The 21,720-nt window shown below is 39.8% G+C and overlaps 1 protein-coding gene across 1 annotated transcript; it reads right to left on the reverse strand.

The window, feature by feature from the left end:
* Positions 1–5,358: 5,358 nt before the first annotated feature.
* Positions 5,359–21,085, reverse strand: LOC120635300. The gene is made up of 4 exons (XM_039906269.1): positions 21,055–21,085; positions 10,829–10,997; positions 7,357–7,492; positions 5,359–5,801 (listed from the first exon to the last, which is right to left on the reverse strand). Exons 2-4 carry the CDS (start codon positions 10,995–10,997, stop codon positions 5,798–5,800), a joined length of 309 nt encoding a protein of 102 aa, XP_039762203.1. The 5' UTR covers positions 21,055–21,085; the 3' UTR covers positions 5,359–5,797.
* Between the last annotated feature and the right edge of the window lie 635 nt (positions 21,086–21,720).

Genomic DNA, 21,720 nt, shown 5'->3' on the forward strand with positions numbered 1-21,720 from the left:
AAGTTAGAGACGTACCACCTTTACAAGTGAATGTGTCTGCCTTAAAACTTATCGACGTGAATAAATTGTTATGCAAACACTTCGGTGATAATTGGAAAACAGAACTTGGTTCTAGCCAGCTAAAATTTTACAAAAATGTTTTGGACGAAACTACTCCTGGTGAAGGCGAAAATGAAGAACCCTGTGAATATATGGAAGAAATTGGAATTTGTGTTTAATTTTTAAGGAAGACAATGTTTTTATTTTAGAAGGATAATTGTAGAGCATTTGAATATTTTATATTACTTAAATAATACTTTTATTAAAATTTTAGACTAATAAAAACATTCACATCCGTTTGATTACTTTAACCATACTAGTACTGCTTGACAGTCTCGCATAAAACCGTCCACAAGGCGAGGTTATGTAAGACCAAAACCGCCTCTATCCATAGTAATGCAATGCAAAACCGCCTCTATCCAATGTTTAGACGCAAAACCTACTCTATCCAAATTAAAAATAAAAATAATGAAGAATAACGTTAACTATGCTTTCAGATAATGCAATTTTGTTAAAGTTTAGATTATTTAACATCAAATGAAATCTAATTATAAAATAAAGCCTTGCTGTAGTAGCCACAACAGGTTTTTAGTATATTGTGAAAAAATTCAAAAACTGGACAGAGGCGCTTTTGAATCTATACCCCTCAGTCATATGGTAGCGAGGAAAGTACCACGTAATTTCCTACATTTTACTTGTTACCATTTTAAAAATGCTGCAAACAATATTTATTTCTTGCTTTTTTGTTGCTAAATGATCAGTTTTTTTTTGTCAAAAGACAGTTAATTTAAATTCAAATTCAAAATTTCTTAGGCTTATGAAGCATTCATACATATATATTTACATAATTGTAAGGGGATGTTGACAACTTCGTTCGCCAACTTAAACCTAAAGCTACGAGGGTTGCAAACGCGCCCTGGTCTAAGCAGAACCCACAACAAACTTAGCCTGGTATTTTTTTTTTTGATTCACTTAAACTGTTATAAGTGTGCCTATAATTTTTGAAGAATTCCTACAATTTCTCCTGAAATATTCCTCTTTCAATAGCTAAATGAAAATGTGACCACATGGGAAGTATACAATTTCAAATCATTAAGTTCTGAGGTAACAAACATTAAAAAAAAAATACAACCAGTTTTATTACAATCTCCTTCTTTGTAAGTTGGTTGAAGATATTGTTTAAATATAAAATGTTGGATAGTAGCAAGCATTTCTTGCCAGAATTCCATGACATAGAATAAGCAGCGAGTTTAAATTTATAAGCTACGAAAAATTACTACGTGTAGTTGATGTGACAAAAATGAGGACACTCAAGAAGCTAATTCGAGAACCTGCAGGATTTTTGAGTCATGAAATCATTGATTAAGACAGATCTGCAATGAATGAATGAATTAAATAAACTTTATTGTACACGAAATTAAAAAAAAACAAGCATTAAAAAAAAAATACACAATTAAAATAAAGGAGGAAAGGTACAATAGGCGGCTGCAAGTGACCCCCAATTTATTTGATTGTAACTATAAGTAGAGAAACAGGAAGACCCGCACTATTAACAAAAATTATTGAGCTAAAGTTGAGGTTCTGAAGAACTTTTGTAATCATTATCATCATATAAACCAATTACTGGCCTCTACAGGGCACGGGTCTCCTCCCGAATGAGAAGGGGCTTAGTCCACCATGCCGGCCCAGTGGGGATTGGTGAATTCCACCCACATTTGTGAATATTATGGACAACTCAGTTGTGAAGGTTTCCTCACGATGTTTTCCTTCACCATTGAAGCAAGTGATATTTTAATTACTTAACTGCTTCACTTGAAGTCACACACCAATCAGTCGAAAAAAGCTATTACCTAAGTATGCAATAGCTTTGTTTTATTCCACGACAGGTTAACCCTTGACTGCACTCTCATAGAAGTTAAGTGACTGTCTTTGTTGGTAGGGTGGTAACTAACCACAGCTAAACCTCTCACCAGACAAGACTACAGAAAATTGAGGAAACATAAATTCCCAAACTGTTCCAACTGGGAATAGAACCCGGGACCTCCCACGTAAGAGACCACCATAACCTAACTGAAACAAATTTATTAACTAATACAGCCCTAATGGCAATACAGCCTTTACTGCAATTTCTGAACCATCAGCACCTGTTTTTTTTATTAGTAATTGTTATACTCTGATTCAAAAAAATATCATTACAGAATCATGAGGCCTAATGCAATTGTGTATCTAGTCAATGACTAAGCAAGAACCCTTTAAATAAAACTAGGAAAAAAGTGCGCCTACCACAATAGGTTGAGGGATAATAAATTGACGACCTACACAAGTTATGCATATTGATGCAAATTGTTTAAAAAGAAAAGCCAAATAATTAAACACTTCAAATTCTGCTCAATAATGAAATACCTATAAAATTTCAACAATAACTTCAGACACTGATGTCACAATGTACACGGGAAGTAATAAATATGAAATAAATATACTAGGATTACATACACATGGCCATGTAGGCCTAAAATAATATATTAGTATGTATAGTAGTAGATATACTTATGTTATTACTGATAAACACCTATACACTGAAAAACAGTCATTTTCATTACCCAAACATTTTGCTGTGGACTCAAGCAGGGTTGCTGCCCACTGCGCCTATCGGATGCAAATATATAATGTGGATACTTGAATGATAGATATGACTTGACTAGCTGTTACCCACATGGTTAGTCCGCGTTTATTATATAAGCAAATGCAAATCCAGTTTTAATGTCTAGCATAAACAGTAGCTTATTATGTATTATCTCCCTTGTTTAAATAAACTTGGGCAAAAATTAAGTCGATTGGTTGCTTTGATAGTGTGTGAAGGAAGGACAAACAAACACTTTTTCATTCTTAATATTAGTTAATAATAAGGATTATCTGACGGTAGTAGTGACCACCAGCTCTTAAAGTCGGCAAACAACTTTTATGCGCAACCTTGCTCAAACAAGTAACCTTACCTCAGAACTAAAATATCGAAACACCACACACCTACAGTTCTTGACGGAATTAACAGATGGTATACGTTACCTTTCTTACCTTCCCAATACACTTTTATCTAGTGTCGCGGTGACACTAGATAAAAGTGTATTGAGAAAGTCGTAATATGGCTACCTTAATTTCGCTTTCACTGGCATCTGCCACGGTAATTTTTCTGTTTAAACCTTCCAGCTATAGTCCTTGAAAATATGAATCTTAAATTCAAATATAACATAGGTTATATGAATCTTAGATTCAAGTTTGTGATTGTGAAATGTGAACTCTCAAGTCAGAAATGGAACACGGATTTGTCCAAACTAGGGATGTGAAAAAAATTAATCGATTATTTCCATTCCATTTCGATTTTTTTATAATCATTCAATAAGTTATTATTAGTGCTGTACAATTTGGCCGTTTAAACCGGCCATAAAATTTAACCAGGTTAATTAGTTCAGCAGCCAACTAATTAACTTAAACTAACCAGTTAAATTAATTAACTAGTTAAGTTAATTAGTTGGCTGCTGAACTGATTAACCTGGTTACATTTTATGGCCGGTTTAAACGGCCAAATTGTACAGCACTAGTTATTACTGTTTTTTAATCTTTTACCAACGACATTAAGTTTGGCTTTTGGCCCAGAACCCGGACCGATCTCCATAATATTACATAAACGCCATCGATGCATGTAAAAACCGATTAATTGAAAATCGATTTGTTTATGTACAATGTCTCATCCCTAGTCCAAACTATAGATTTGGCCTTCAGAAATGGTAGGTTTTTTATTGATCCACCTCAGATCACTCAGCACAGATCACTTTAAAGATATACTTATGGAGGGTAGAGGTAAGGAGAGTCATCTGTGTATATGAAAAAGTGTCGTCAAAATGTATTAAATTAGGATGGCGCCACATTTGCATCAGGGTAACTCTTAAAAGAAGCGCCAAATATAAATATTGTTAGAGTAGGCTTGAAAAATAAACAAGGAAGTATGGAGATACAAGGAAGTAAGGTTATATTTACCACAATATTTTGTACAACGTAAGTTGTTGAAATTCTCAATAATTAACTACTTTAGTCGATAATGACATTAAATTTTTTAACTCGGCATACTTCAATTCATCTACGATTGCTACATTCATACCATACCTTGTGCATCCACCAGCGCCATTGTGGAGGATTTTTGAACTGTTATTTAGCGCAACAACTGGACACTTTTTCAACTTTTCTCCCATATAAGATGACTCTCCTTACCTCTACCCTCCATAGATATACTATAAAACTAATAAGTACAACTCAGAATTGAGTCAACTGGGACCACAGATTAAGATTCCGTGAGTTTTTACTTGTTTCGGAATACAAAATTTCAAAAATTAGTGACTCGATTTTGATATGTTTGATAATCGAAATAAATTGTGATAATCGATTATTGGAATCTAATTTTATATTTTAGTTTTACAAAGGACACTATTCCCTCGTGCGGGTAAAACGCAAGGTTTATTGAAAAGATTGAATTTTTTTTCATTAAATACGGATACGTTACCATAAACTAAAGATGAAAATCAGAGTTTTTTTTTAAATTTATTTTACGGCCATGGATTTAGGTTCTGAAAATATACAATTTAGCATAAAACTAAGATATGATAATTATAATTCTCTTTGAAACATTAAAGAAACAGTATAAAAATAATGAATATAACTGAAGGACACACTTGGCTATTGCCAATTATGGTATCGGTACAAGGGTGTCCTTCAGATCTAGAAGGGTGCAATATAATGACGCATTATGCACCCTTATGGAGCTTCCTAGATACTACAGTGCATTATCAGGACGCGTTTAGCATCCTTCTGGGAAAGAATACGTAACTCGGACAAGAGCATCCTTCAGGTAGTGGGACATGACATGCGTGGTCCAAGAGTAGCTCACTGGATCTCAATATATAGAATATATTTATTTATTTAAACTCTTTATTTGTACACCACTACACATTTAGGAAAATAAAGGACGAATAAAGAGAAAAACAAAAAACTGGAGTAGAATACAAAAGGCGGCCTTATCGCTTAAAAGCGATCTCTGCCAGGCAACCTTAGGATTAGAACAAGAAGAGCGAGAACAAATAGGTGGGGTTAAATTATTATTATTATTATTATATATATATATATATATATATATATATATATATATATATATATATATATATATATATATTATTATTATTATTATATATATATATATATATATATAAATAATAAACTAATATATATTATGACAAGCTATAATAATATAATTATTATTCAAAATTTGCTCGCTTCTCGTTTTCCGCCAAAAAGAAAGAGAACTAAAAAGTTTATTTATTGAAACCTCAGACCAACCTGTCTCGCACCAAAGAGTAGATACAGATGCAAAAACTACACGATTCCAAAATTTGTTTTTTTTTTCTTATTTCTTTATTTAATGCATTAAAATTTACTTAATACTAAGTATTAGACATAAAAATACTTGACATACAGTTTTCTATCTATCTACTTAACTATGTTATATTTTTGAAATCTATCGTTTTGTCTATTGTCTTAAAAGATAAACGACGAAAACGAATAGGTTAAGGATAGATAGGTGGATTAGATATAAGATTGGTTATACATGAGTAGGAGTGATGAAGTTTTTGCACAGGAATTTCCGCAGATCATAGTGGCCCCAAGATGATGGATACGGCAGGTGTCCGTTCCACAGCAATCATTGTGAAGAATTTTACCTGTTAAAAAAAGATTTGTTACTTTTCACATCTATTTTAGGGTTCCGTACCCAAATGGTGAAACGGTACCGTATTACTAAGACTCCGCTGTTCGCACGTCTGTCTGTCTGTCCGTCTGTTACCAGGCTGTTCTTCATGAACCTTGATAGTTAAACAGTTTAAATTCTCACAGATTTAGTATTTCTGTTGACGGAATAACAACAAATTCTTAAAAACAGAATAAATTTAATATTTAAAGGGGCTGGGAATACAACAGACATAATATTAAACAACAAATATTGCTGTTTTCTAAAACTTCGTGCGTGAGTCAGACTCGCACTGGGCCGGTTTTTATTCATTGTTAACATCCCACCACTAGGCAAAGATCAACTTTCTCATAGGGTTTTAGAGGCATTTACCCACCGCGCTGCCCCAATGTGGGCTTAACAAAAAAATAAATAAAAATACTACGACAGTACCCACATCGCCATCTAGCCCCAAAGTAAGCGTAGCTTGTGTTATTGGTACTAAGAAGACTTAAATATTTTTATGAATAATAAACATAAATACTTATAATATACATAACCTAGGCACTGAAAAACATTCATGTTCATCGCACTAACATTTTTTACAATGCCAACTGCGCCAATGGGCCGTCAAGAAATGCATGTAAGGTCTACCAAACAACACTTCGGCAACGTGATGGACAACGACCTACGTCTCAATTTTAAAAGAAACTCCGTAGTAAGTGCATTATATAATGAAAAATTCTTGTTCCACAACTCTTACTGGGTTTTTGGGGTACCCTACACAAGAGGTAAAATTCAGCCTATCATTCAGACTCCGAAGTCCGTCCGACTGTCTGTCCGTCTGTCACCAGGCTGTATCTCATGGAGCGTGATAGTTGGAGCAGAAACTATCACAGACCATGTTTTTCTGTTGGCGTCGTAACAGCCAATACCAAAAAACAGAATAAATATTAAAAGGAACTCCCATACAACAGACATGACTTTTTTCGGTTTCGACGGTTTCGTACGGAACCCTTTGTGCGCGTGTCCGACTCGCACTTGGCCATTTTTTTTTTTTTAATATTTTTATAAATTCAAAATATATGTGTATGTTGTGTTGTAAGGGGATCGTTCTCTAACTTAAACCTAAAGCTACGAGGGTTCCAAACGCGCCCTGGTCTAAGAAGAGCCCACAACAAATTCAGCCGGGCCGTAGCCGTTTTATATAAACTTTGAACTTATTGAGAGACATCTCAAAGATTTCATTCGGTAATTTATTATAAAGTAATATACAATTGCCCTTGAATGAATTATCAATTTTGTGTAGCCTAGTAAACTGCAAAACGAGTTTATTTTGATTCTAATATTTATATTGTTGGTGTATCAGTTTTTACGTTTTTACCGGTATTAATATAACTGCGGTACTCCTTACAGATTAGCTCGTTACCATCTTAGACTGTATTAAAGCTTACCAAAGATTTGCCACCAGGTAAGAACATTCTCACCTGGTGGCAAGTCCACCGCAAATAGGTGAGTTGACTCTCAGTAATAATAAAGTGGGTACCTACCTTAAGTCTATGACGCCTGCACCGTTGACTACGAGGTTTATGTATTCCTGGTAGGGGAATGTGTAATAGTCAACTTTAAATCCTCCGACCATAGGGGGAGGGTATTTCCGGCGTCTGAGCATAACTGGCCTTAGGGCTGAAATAATTATAATAATAATAAATGCTTTTAATTCGGGCCAAATACTCATATGATTGTCCATGAGGATTTTCCCCTCCTAATTATAAAAAAAAAAAAATACCTATAGGACACAAATGACAAAAATTAAAACCAAAATACAAAAAAATACTGTGAAGATATGCAAATATGTTCAGACCACGATCTTAAATACTAACCTAAATGAAATTAAAATTGCAAATAATACAAAAAAAATAAAAAACAATACTAAAATTTAAAATTTAAATAAATATCAAACTACAATTACAAATTTAAAAACTACAAAAAAAATATTCAAATTAAAAAAAAATTAAGTTTATTTCCGATTCGCACTGCGATGTTGTTTCAACCAATGCCGGAAGAAGGCGACATCCACATTAATTAAATAAATCATAGAAATTATCTTATGAACTGTATTTTAAAAAAAGGCGGTTCGCAATTGGGCTACTACAATTATTAATAATTAAATATTACTAAACTTTGTAATAACTACAAGTTAGTTACCTACTGTAATTTTTTTTATCGTTCTGTTGCCTAACTTTCGATTAAAAGTCATACGGCGTTTTGACAAAATCATGGGAGTGAAATTATACGATGTAAGGAAATGCGCGCGCACATTAACTATAAGGTTTGACAGTGTACACTTTCAATGGTTAAAGTCTGCGGGCTCATTTCAATGATTAATTTGATTCAATTGTACAAAAACCTCAAATTTTAATGTTCAGTGAAACTTGGTGGTCCTATATTGAGATAATGCGTTATAATAAAACTTTCAATGTAAAAAATACCTTTTATTTAAATCCTTTATATTTCGTATAGTCAGTGCCATCTATGTTTCACCCTATGAACTAGATCGCAAAAAGGTGCCGCCCCACGTTTTAATACCTGCTACTATGAGTATCCAACAGGTGGCGCTGGCAGTATTTTTGGTTTACGTAAACAAACAAGGAGATAATTATTATTGGGTCATATTAGAGTCAAAAGAGTTGGATGTATGATATAGGTACACCTATATAGAAGTTTAGTAGTTATGTAAATCTTTAGAAATTTTTAAGCAACTTAAAAGTCTATAGTTTTTATACTATATACTATACTATACTACGACAATACATACATCGCGACCTAGCCCCAAAGTAAGCGTAGCTTGTGTTATGGGTACTGAGATGACTGATGAATATTTTTATGAATTATATATACATAAATACTTAGAAAATACACATAAACACCCAGACACTGAGAAATACTTAATGCTCATAACACAAACATTTTTAAATTGTGGGAATCGAACCCACGGCCTTGGACACAGAAAGCAGGGTCGCTGCCCACTGCGCCAGTCGGCCGTCAGTTACACGTGTTATGTAGCAAAGCTCTAGCAAATCTTATAATATTTACAATAACAGCCAGAGTTAGGATGTAAGTACTATTCACGCACGTTCTTAAAGATTCAATTTTAGTAAAAAATAATAGCTTTTGATGATTGTTGCAATCCCTGAAGCCCCCACAATGTATTTATTTATTTATTTATTGATTGTAGAAGTGATGAGTGCCTATGGTCTCAAACTTCTCTTCGAAAAAAGATAAGACGTGTACCTACCTAGTGGAGAAAGAAAGCAGAAAGCCACAGTTATAATTAAATATAATGAGTTGAATTTCGACTATTGAGCGTCCACAAGTATTCATACGTACATTAACTTACATAGTTACCGCGTTGCCAAACTTTTGCAGTATACTAAAATATTATCCAAATTGTACCCATCCAAAGCAAACGTACAAAGACTATTAATGACTTCCAAGTAAACCGAAAACTACGGACCCCTACTTCATCTATGGCCCAACCAACTTGACAAGTTATTTATGGCGCCATCTAGTTTAACTTTATGAACTAAGTACTCGGAAATGTAACGTTTTGCCACTTGATATCATGAGGATCCGATAGGTAGCGTTGGCGCATAGAACGAAGGCTTACGTGGCAACGCTATTTGAATTTTATAAATCTTATATTACATTAACTACCTAGGTAGTTAATCCCTACTTCCCTATCCCTATCCCTACTAATATTATAAATGTCAATGTAAGTTAGTTTGTTACGCTTTTACGCAAAAACTACTTAACCGATCCTCATGAAACTTTGTACACATATTCTTGGAAGTGTTAGAAGTATTATAGGATACTTTTATCCCGACATTAAGCTCGGTTCCTTTGGGAGAGGGTATGAAAGTGTTTGACGATTTTAAACCATAACTCCGACAAATTATAACCGATTTAAATAATTATTTTTGTACTATAGAGGTTATAATATGTGTTTAATTTTGCCCAAACTGTAGTTGGAGATAGAGGACAGAAAGACGCGGGTAACATCTGGTATAATATAAGATTTATAAAATGTAGATAGAAAAACAAACCAAAAACTCTGTAATTTAACGAGATACACATCAAATAGGTGTGTTAAACTTGTAACCATACCATAAATACTTAAATATGAGTTAGAGTAGATAAATAAATGATAGTCGTCTTTATTGAGCGAGAAAATGAGCCTTAACAGCATTTTTTAATATGCCTAGTGACTTCAACTGTCGTATGTTCAATGGGAGTGCATTCCACAAGCCAATTAATTCAGTTTACTCTTCTCAAAATGTATTTGCTCATTATAAATCTTACATTCATATATTAATTCACCCTATCAATCATTCGCTATGCATTCAATTTTTTCACTCATTATATTCAAAATTCTAATTCAAAATACATTTATTTATTATCAGACTAGCTGTTGCCCGCGACTTCGTCTGCGTTTGATTTTGTTTATAAAGTATTCAGTATCGCTAAGCCTTAAATGAGCATAGTTGTATATATATATATATATATATATATATATATATATATAACATGTGACTGTCAATTAATTATAGACAAATAATTTGCAATAAAATAAAATTGTGACTTTAATTAAAGATCTAAGCTATCCTATCTCTTAAGTTGGACCAGACTGCTCACGCTGTGCCAATTTAATTTAAAATCGGTTAAGTAGTTTAGGAGTCCATCGCGGACAAACATCGTGACAGGAGATTTATATATATTAAGATTACATTGGATCAATAACAACAAGAGAGGATGGCGTCAGGAAAAGTTTAAAACTGCGTTCCAGCCGCCCACCTCCGTAACTTAAAATATTATGTTATAAACCAAGTTATTGTATGAATAAAGTATACAGTTATATTGTGCAGCATGCAAGAAACATAATAGTTATTGTGTATGTGTGCGTGTGTGTGCATGCGTTTTTGTGTGTGTACATGTCATTCGCTCGTTCGTTAATGAACTTACGTTGTTTGTTTGTAGAAACCGATGGTATTTCATTGGTAGGTAAACTGTCGCTTGCCAATGGCGGTGGAGTACCGAATACATAGTCTAATGTGTTTTGATCCACTTCTGCCTTACATCTGCTGACCCGGACAAGAGCCAGTAGATACAGCCAAAGAACAGGCTTGTACATCTGAAAAAAAACTTACTTAACATATGCTACAAAACAAAAATTGTTATAATGAATCCCGTAGGAAGTTTTTCCGGGAGAAAAAGTGAACAATATTTATCTCCAGGATGCGGGCTGTCTCTGTACCAAAGTCCATAAAGTTTGAGATTATTAATATAGTGTACGCATAAAAAACTACCAAATTGGAGATAGAGGACAGAACTCCTCAGCGGACAGCAGCAAACCCCTCATTTAAGGCTTAGCTATACTGAATACTTTTTTTTTAGATCTAAAACTAAATTTAATGCCACAACAAAAAACCAAAATCAAACGCAGACGAAGTCGCGTGCACCAGCTAATATAATAATATTTCCAGTTGGTTCGGATTGAGAAAATGATAAATTGGATAACCCTGGGATATACAGACTCGGAGATCCCGGTTTGTTGAAGGATGATGGCAAGAGACCAGACGGTATGACTAAAGTACCGTGGTCGATGGGGCGTGCGCTGGTGTGGGATGCGATGCGTTGATACGTTGGCACCTTCTCACTTGCAGCAGTTGCCGAATCTGCTCAAATGCTTAAGCGCCGTAAATACTCCGTTATTTGTAATGACTACGTTTTTGCGGCGCTTGCGTTTGAGACTCTGGGGCCATGGTCTTCGGACACGAAAAATTTTATTGACATAGTGTCACAAAAATAGGTCCTTACGTCTGGTGACCCAAGAGCTGGCGCTTATTTAGCCCAACGGTAAGTCTAGCTATACAAAGGGGCAATAGCGCCAGCATTTTGGGCGCCATGCCCATAAGGTTACAGTAGACGGGTTATATTTATTGTAAATAGGTATTAATTTTAGTTTGTAATTACTATTTCCCTACAAAAAATGTTTTTCGTCTGACAAAAAAAAAAAAAATAGGTAACATTAAATGATGTACCTAAATGTAAAAATACCTTAATTTTTAAATAAATATTTCTTTTACATCTTGTATTTTCTCGCTATTGAAGTGAAAAGTTGTATGTATCACGCGATAGCAAAGTTTTTTGTTTCTTGTGCCTTGGACTCACTAGACTCAGGATTCTAATTTACCTAATTATTCCTAGCTCGAATCCTTCACTAGCTCGGGATTTAAACTAGGCAATAACAACAAAAACAAACTTTGCCATTTTGTTGAACAAATAACTACTAACTAATTTTGTTGAACCCTACCAAAACAGGTATATATTTTTCTCGCTTCTTAGAAGCTTTGACTCTGTTCGGTTTTCCATGTTATTGGTCGGTCAATTATATCTATAAAAATCACCAAGGAAGGTCTATATAAGTCAGGCGGTTTGTCGACTGTCGTAAATATTCCGACTCGCGCATCCGTCCCGTACGGATGTCTGTCTCGCAACCGATTGCTCGAGGTGAAAGTGTCAGTGGAAATCAGTGTCCGTTTCTGCGTTGTGGTAGTGCAGTGTAGTTCTAGGGTCTAGGATTCCTGTAAGTACACGTGTTATTATTAGCGTAGTTTAACACCCTCGTCACCTAAAGGCGAGGCCCCATAGGGCCACACCCTTTTTTTAGGCACACACCTCCCTGCATGGCAGGGAGGTCAACCGCTACCCCGGGGGCCGCCATGGCCCTCGCCGACTCCGACCTTAATCTGGAGGCCCTCTTAAAGGACCTCCAGGAGAATAACGCGGGTTACCTAAACCGCTTTAGGACTGTTAGGCCTAGAGTGTTCACGGACAGCCCGCAATCCCCGGCTCCCGCAGAGCCGATTACCGACGACCCGGTCGCTATCCCTGCGATAGCGATCGAAGAATCTACCTCCCCGGCATCATCCGAGACCGACGACGGCTTCACCGTCGTCGGTGCTAAAAAGCGGAAGCTTAAGGCTTCCAAATCCAAGGCGAACCCGCCAAAGAAAGTGGTAACGGACCGCCCGATTAAGACCCAGTCCCAAGCGCCCCGCGCAGCGCCTCGCGCAGCGTCCCAGGCTTCCCCTGCGGACGAAGACGAGCCCGAAGACTCCCCTATGGAGGAGCAACCCCAACCCAGGGATAGAATCCCACCTCTCTTCATCCGCGACAAGCTCGCATGGATGAAAATCATCCCGCTTCTTGAAGCGAACGGCATCGGCTTCACCGGTGCCCGATCCACCGCTATAGGCATTAGAGTACAGTGCCTATCCTCCGACGACCACCGTCGGCTAACTTCAATGCTCAGAGAGCATAATATAGGTTTTCATACCTACGCCCTAAGAGACGAACGCATTCTCCGCGTCGTCATTAAAGGATTACCGAAGGAGATTAGCTCCGAGGTAATAAAAGCCGACCTTTTGTCGCAAAATCTACCTGTCCTGGAGGTACATAGGATGTACAATACCAGGACGAAATATGTCTACGAGATGGTTCTCGTTTTATTAGAACTTTCCCCCGAAGGTAAAGAGATTTACAATCTCGAAAAAGTGTGCCACCTTTCAGGACTCACTATCGAGAAGCCCCATAACAGAGGCAAGGTCGGCCAGTGCCACCGATGCCAACTGTACGGCCATTCCGCAAGGAATTGTTTCGCCCGCCCTAGGTGCGTCAAGTGCCTGGGCGACCACGGCACCGCCGATTGCTCCCGACGGGACCCGACCGTCGACGAACCACCGAGCTGTGTACTCTGCTACACCCAAGGGCACCCCGCGAATTATCGCGGATGCCCAAAGGCGCCGCAGTTTACACGGCGCAGGGGTCCGCCGCCGGCTCGGAGACCCGCAGCACAGCCCGCCCAACGCTTCGTCCCAGCGCCGGTACCCGCTACCAGCGCATGGGCCAAGCCCCTTAACGGAGCGCCTAGCGCCTCCGCCCCCGCCCCCGCACCGGTGCCGGTAGCCCCTCAGGCCACCGCACCGGCAGCGGCCCACCCGGCCTCAGCGCCCTCGCCCATGCACCTATCTCCGGATATGGACCCCCTGGACTTCATCCAGTACCTCGTGTCTGCGGTTGACATGAACGAGGTAAAAGTATTCTTTGCAAAGGCAAAGGTCTCCCTCAACCAGGCTATGCGTGAGCACTCTAGCCTCCTAACAACCATCGGGACTATCCAAAAAGCAATCCGTTAATGGGTAGTACATATAAAGGTAGGGTAAAACCACACTCCCTGGCAGTCAGCTTCTTTAATGCAAACGGCATTATCGATCAAATGCATCAAATCCGTGAATTTATATGTGCACAACAAATCGATATCTTCCTAGTGCAAGAGACCTTCTTAAAACCTAGTAGAAGCGATCCCAAAGTTGGAAATTATAACTTAATTAGAAATGATCGGACCACCAACCGGTTGGGTGGTACCGCGATCTATTACAGAAGGGCTCTTCACTGCACTCCTCTCGATCCTCCACAGCTTACCAACATGGAAGCCTCCGTATGTCAGGTGGGTATGACCGGCCATCCGTCGATCATACTAGCATCCGTTTATCTCTCACCGAACAAAACCTTTTTAGAGAGTGACTTACTCGCTCTCCTCTCCTTAGGTGACTCTGTCATTTTGGCTGGCGACTTCAACGCTAAGCACACCGACTGGTCCCGCTCCACTAACGCGCACGGACGACAACTTAACATACTTGTCAGACGACCCGACCTCAACTTTATCGTAGTTGCCCCAGACTCGCCGACTCGCTTCCCGATGTCGGATAGTTCGATCGACCGACCGGACATACTCGACATAGCGCTCCTCAAGAATATCACCCTTCAGGTGAACTCTGTGGAAGTGCTATCCGAGCTATATTCGGATCACAGACCTGTCAAACTACAGCTAGGCCCCGTAGGCCCCGCGATCCTCCCGACCCGTAAAGTCATCGACTTCAAGAAGCTCTCCGGGCTACTCGAAGCGAAGGACTCTGTGCACCTCTCTAAAATTCCTGACGTCGTAGAGACATTAGAGCAAGCCCAGGCAGCCTCACTGCACCTGACCAACCACGTTTGTGACGCTACGAGCGAATGCTCCCGCGAGATGCCGTGCGGATTTTACCGCATGGTACTCACGGAGGACGCGCGAGAGCTAATCACAAACAAGAATAGGGCCCATAGGGAGCATGACAAATATCCGACACGACAGAATCGGTTAGAACTCTGGAGAGCCCAGAGGAAGGTAGTGTCTATCATTACCGCACTCCGACACGGACAATGGGACAGGTTCTTGGGGGAGCTCTCGCCATCGCGTAGTGCGTTCTACAAACTGGCGAAGGCTCTCAAAATGACCCGCGCTCCCGCCCTCCCCCCGTTAGCACGGCCCGACCTTCCGCCCGCCTTTGAAGATATCGATAAGGCTGAATGCATGGCTGACTGCCTCGAATCCCAATGCTCTCCGAGCACCGTATCCATTGATAGGCCCCACGTCTTGCGAGTCGAAAGCGAACTCGCAACAATCCTCTCGACCCCTCCCGATGGTGAACCTCTCGCCCCGACGACCTGCGATGAAGTTCATACTATTATCAAGGGTTTCCACTCTAAGAAAGCCCCAGGCCCCGACGGCATTACCAATAAAACCCTAAAGTTACTCCCAGGACAAATTATCAACCTACTTGTGGTAATTTTTAATGTATTCTTGGCAAACTGCTACTTCCCCAACCAGTGGAAGGAAGCAACAGTCATAGGTATCCACAAGTCGGGCAAACCCCGCGACCTTCCCTCCAGTTATCGCCCTATAAGCCTCCTCAACACCTTAGCAAAGGTGTATGAGAGGGTAATATTACACAGACTGAAGGCAGTCGTAGAGGAGAAAAACCTCCTTAACGACGAGCAATTCGGCTTTCGAGCCAAGCACTCTTGCGTCCACCAAGCGCACCGCCTCACGGAGCACATACTGGCAGGATTCAATCGATACAGACACATGAGCCCCACTGGGGCCGTGTTCTTAGACATTGCCAAGGCCTTCGACAGGGTCTGGCACGCCGGCTTGTTGTACAAGCTGCACCATCTGGGCGTGCCAGCTAGTCTCGTTCGTTTGCTGCGAGCGTATCTCACCGATCGCACATTTCGCTATCGTCTAGACGGTACGCTCTCTTCCCCTAGACCCATACGAGCGGGAGTCCCTCAGGGCTCCGCGCTCTCCCCACTTCTATACGCGCTCTTCACGAGCGACATTCCCCGCGACCTACCGGCGACGGTCAAACTGGCCCAATTCGCCGACGATACCGCTCTCTTTGCGACCGATCCCAAAAAGAGCAACATTGCAAGTCGACTCCAAAAGGCGCTCCACCTGCTGGGCAAGTGGTTCCGCCTCTGGAGGATCGAGGTTAACCCCGAGAAGAGCGCAGCGGTGCTCTTCACGGGCAAACCGAGAGGCCGCTTCACGGTAAACCCCGCAGAGGTCACCCTCTACGGGCGTCCCATACCCTGGCAAGACAAGGCCAAATACCTGGGAGTAACGTTCGATCATAGAATGAGCTTCACCGCACACATTCGCAAGGCCCGCAACAAGGCTGCGTATGTGATGGGTCGTCTCTATCCGATGATTTGCCGCAAAAGCAAATTATCCCTCCGTCACAAGGTAACCTTGTATAAAACGTGCATACGTCCCATTATGACATACGCCAGCGTCGTATTCGCCCATCGCCCTCACAGCTCCTACAGGAGCTTTCAAGTCCTGCAGAACAAATTTATGCGTATGACCACGGACAGTCCGTGGTACATGCGCAACGTAGATCTCCACCGAGACCTCGATCTTCCCACCATAGCCCAGTACATGAAAACATTATCAAAGACCTACTTTGAAAATGCAGTCCGACACCCCAACCCCCTAGTGGTCGAGGCGTCCACTTATACCCCCGTCCCCGACGTCGAACCAAAGCGGCGACGTCCGAAGCATGTCCTTGACGACCCTGACGACAAAATAACTACCGACAACGTGTCCCAACAACACACACACACGCAACATTCACAGCGTCTTCGCCGGCGAAGACGAGGGCCCCGATTTCTGACGTCATCCGGACGTGGATCCTTACCACGGTCACGGGGGCGTTCGGACTAAACAATGATTAGTCCAAAAGTCCACCAACAGTCAGATTAACGTCGAACCGAGCCGAGGTCCGAGTCCTCGCAGGAGGCACCCTCGGGTCGACGTCTCCCATACTCCCCCCGATGTCGTCGAGCCCTGGGGCTCTTCTCATGGCGAGCTTTCGCGCTCGCCCCACTCCCCCGGTGACGCCGTAGCAACCCCTTAGGAGGTTATCGGCAAGTGTCCTTCCGAAAAAGCAAAAAAAGACTGTCGTAAATATGGCAAAACTTTATTCTTTAGCATGTATGTTAAAGTTTGAACACAGAGACTTTTGTTAATCACACCCACATATACACACACACACGCGCGCTCACACACAACACACCCACACACACACCCCTACACCCACACCCACACCCACACCCACACCCACGAACCCACACCTACACACGTACGTACACACATTTATCCACAGCACAGCACCCCACACCCACGTACACACAAACACCCACGCGCACACACACACGCACACACACACACACACACACACACACACACACACACACACACACACACACACATTGTTTTTGATCGATTGTAGTGATAACATTTTTGGTTCTTTTAGGTGCATACGTATTGTTTTTGCGCGTATTGCTAGTATTCGCACGAATATTTTCTCATTTATAATACATATCTATTTATCTGAATGATTCATCTTTATCTTAAATCCGAGTCAGTATTATTAATTAAGTTGATTTATTCGTTTCTTATTTTGAACGCTGTTGATTACGAATAAATTAAAAAAAATAAAATACATGTTATGCGACTCCCCCCATAACTAGATAAGGGCAAAGACTCACATCAGTTTTCTCACTAGCAAAATAACGAGTCTGCAAAAACGTAGCTCAGATCGTATTAACAACTTCACAGACACTTTTCGACGACGAACACTTTATACTAGTAAATTAATGATCGAAGCAACAATGTTAAACCTCTAACCTCACTTTCATCTCGCCCCCCACTCGCCCAACCCGCTTCCTTTTCGCTCCCTTTCTCCCACAACCCCTTTTCCTCTCCCCCTCCCCTCTCGCATTAATTTCTAGAGAAGTAACAATAACATTTCAGATACCTACCCTTCACAATAAGTCGCCAACGTCTAACTAAATTCCGACATCGAATAAACAAGTAACGAACAGCCGTATTCCATACCTATACACAAATCATAAATTATCTATAATAGATACATTAAAATATAATAAAACTGTCCGTCAATCCTAGGAAGGTACGATAATTTCAAGCATGTATATTAAAGATATATATTATAATGTATTTTGATTAAAAACTATCCTGGGTATTTTAAGCGCAAAGGCGATTTTAATCAAAATCAAAGATTGTTTGGATATATTTATGTGCCGAAATGTAATTTGAAAATATTAAAAAAACAAAAAAAAAACGTGTGAAGTTATAATCCTTTGGCATAACAAGATTAAAAATATTTTCAAAATTTTTATCTCTAGCCTTATTCTACATATATAGGAAAAGGTATTTAATGCATTGAAAGTTTTATTATAACGCATTATCAGTTAGTTATTTAGATAAATAAAGTTTATTTAAATATCACAAAAATAATGTTTATAATTAAAGAAATTGACATAAAAAACATAAATCAATCTGGAATCTGCCACCTAGCCAGACCTGAGGAAATTCAGAAATTTTAATTTTCCAATTTGCCCGTGCCGAGCATCGAATCTGGGAACCTCAGCACAAGCCGCTGCGCTAGCAGGTCGCCGTCTCAGTAGATGCCCAATCATTTTGTCTCTTATATTAATTCTAGTCTTCTCGCGGACAAAAACGCGGAATTTCGCTTACATATTTTAATGTTGTTTTATCTTAAAGTTATCCTTGTATAAGGGTCAGAAGCCACCCGTTCAATATTATCGCACTTTAGATATCCCCAGCATGTCAAAATCAACGTCAAATGAAGACGAAAAGCGTCTGCGCCGGAATGGTCATATAATATGAATATCAATACAAATACGGCAGTCAGGAAGGGTTAATGCCATAGTCCACCACGCTCGTCCAGTGGTGGTGGACTCCACACACCTTTGAGAACATTATGGAGAACTCTCATGCAGGTTTCCAGTAGTTTCCAGTAGTGGGAATCGATGCCACGGCCTTGGGCTCAGAAAGCAGCGTCGCTGCAAACTGCGCCAATCGGCCGTCAAATTAAGGCCCACAATGTAGAAGTGATGTGTGTGGTACAGTGGCGTGCATAGAGGGTATGCAGATGATACAAAATGAAGAAAATCTCCAATACGACTTATAAATGGCCTTATTGGGAGGCTGAGAACCTCCAAAATCGGTTGGCATGTTGGTAACGTGTGCGTTAACAATATAAGCTATGCGATGATATGGTGCTTCTCAGCCCCTCAATAAATGGACTCAGAAAACTGCTGAGTATTTGTGAAAGAACATGGACTCAAATACAATGTGGCGAAAACTGAAATGCTTGTCTTTAGAGCCGGTAAAAGTCCGGAGGTGGTTATACCAGTGTTTTTAAATGGATCACCCGTCCGGGTTGTTAAAAGTTTTAAATACTTAGGCATATATTGACTGATAACTTGAAAGATGACGGAAATATGGAGAGGGAGCGCAGGGCTCTTGCTGTGAGAGCTAACATGATAGCACGCAGATTCGCTCGCTGCACTGATGACGTGAAGGTGACCTTGTTTAAATCATTTTGCCAGTTTTTACACGTGTCAGCTATGGACAAGGTTTACCAAGCGAAGCTATAACGCGCTAAGGATACAATATAATAACGCAGCCTAATGCAGCTGCCTCGTTTCTGTAGTGCTAAATCAGTGTTCGCTGCAGCGAGGGTTCCCGATTTCTTTGCCATTCTCAGAACAAGAACGGCTTCCTTCTGGGAAAGACTTAGACGCACCACCAATACCATCCTTTGCACTTTAAATGAGGACTTTTAAAATCCTTGCGTGCACCGGTGCGAGAATAATAATTTTGGGTTTAAAGATTTTTCCTCCCTCTATGCACGCCACTGCTATGGTCTCAAACTTCTCTTCGAAAAAAGGATGAGACGTGTACCTACCTAGTGGACAAGGAGAGCAGAAAGCCACAGTTATAATTAAATATAATGAGTTGAATTTCGACTATTGAGCGTCCACAATACGTACTTTAACTTACATACGAGTTGTTATCGCGTTGCAAAACTTTTGCAGTATACCAAATTGTACCCTATCGTTGAAGCAAGTGATATTTTAATAGCTTAAAACTTTTTTTTTTTTTGTCTTCTGTTATCAGTCGATAGACTATAAGTAGATTTTTTGTAGTTCTTATTGACTTTGACAGTTATGAGGGCCAGTGTCCTCAAGTCTTTAGAGTATCGAGCACTTCTGCCCGCTTCAGACCACAGTCAGTAGGCTGTGTGCCAGTATCCACTGGGGTATTGTATATTGTATATTGTATAGAAGCAGGCGTTACTTTGCGGAAATCCATGATATATTATCAAAATTAAGCTTAATTTGCTATACTCCGCGAAAAGCAGGAGAATCTGTGTGGTGTAATTTATAATTTCTTCAATCCTTATACTCCACACCAAACAGATCCTCGGTAATACACCCTCTTAAACGTGCGTAGAGGGTGTATTGCCGAGGATCTGTTTGGTGTGGTGTGTTTGGTGTGGTTAATTTTGATAATATCCACTACGCTTTTATAATATGATTCCTAAGGTAATTTTGGACCTACCAATGCATAAGTTTAAAGAATGTGTTAAAACACATTTATTACAGCGAGGTTATTATACAATTGATGAGTTTCTTAATGACAAGGTTGCTTGGAAGCATCCGGCTCCGCTTTCATCTCTCACAAGATAGAAAAATGAATGTTAAAATATAAAATGTAAATTTTTGATGTTGGAAAAGAGCAACTGCTGAGTTTCTTGCCGGCTTCTTCTCGGTAGAATCTGCCTTCTGAACCGGTGGTAGAGTCACTACACACGGACAGACTTGACGTTTCAAAAGTGCTTGTATTAGGCCTACTTGAAATAAATGAATTTTAAATTTTGAATTTTTTTTGGTGTTTTGCGTACTATAGCTACCTTCTTCTCAGTCGGTTCGCTCTTGTCAGAGCGGTCGTGGTCGTCACTTATGGGTTGTGGCACGCTTGACTATTCGTCGCCACTCCTCTCTGGCAGCTGCCTTTCTAGCACACTCATGTAAGGGGACAGCCACTGCAGCCTTTATTTGGTCAGCCCTTCTCATGGGCGATCTTCCACGTGATCTGGTGGCTTCGATTCTTCCTGGACAACCAGACTTCTTCTGGATACGTGACCAAATAACGTATAACGGAACTATAGCTATAGCTGAAAACATAACTTAGAAAAGTTAGAGGCGCGTGCTGGGATTCGAACTCGGCCCCCACGAATGTGAAGTCTAGTTCCTACCCCAGGCGCTATCACCGCTTTCCCACACATATGACTAACATTAAAGCATCTGATAGACATAGGGTTGCCAGATCGATTCTTCCTGTTATAGGGATCAATAACCGATTTTTCGGGATTCTAGAGCTTTGGTCGGGAGAAATACAAAAATAAGTTTATATTAATAATAAATAATAATATATTAAGTAAACAAAACATATTTTTGCATAGCACTGTAGATCTAAGAAAAAAAAAAATAGTAGGTATTTGTGACACATAAGATAAGAACCGTATGAGCATGTTTATTGTTTTTGTTCTTGCCATAAGTATTTGTCATTTTGTGTG

The sequence above is a fragment of the Pararge aegeria genome, chromosome 26 (genome assembly GCF_905163445.1).
Source record: "Pararge aegeria chromosome 26, ilParAegt1.1, whole genome shotgun sequence".
NCBI classification, from domain to species: Eukaryota; Metazoa; Arthropoda; class Insecta; order Lepidoptera; family Nymphalidae; genus Pararge; species Pararge aegeria.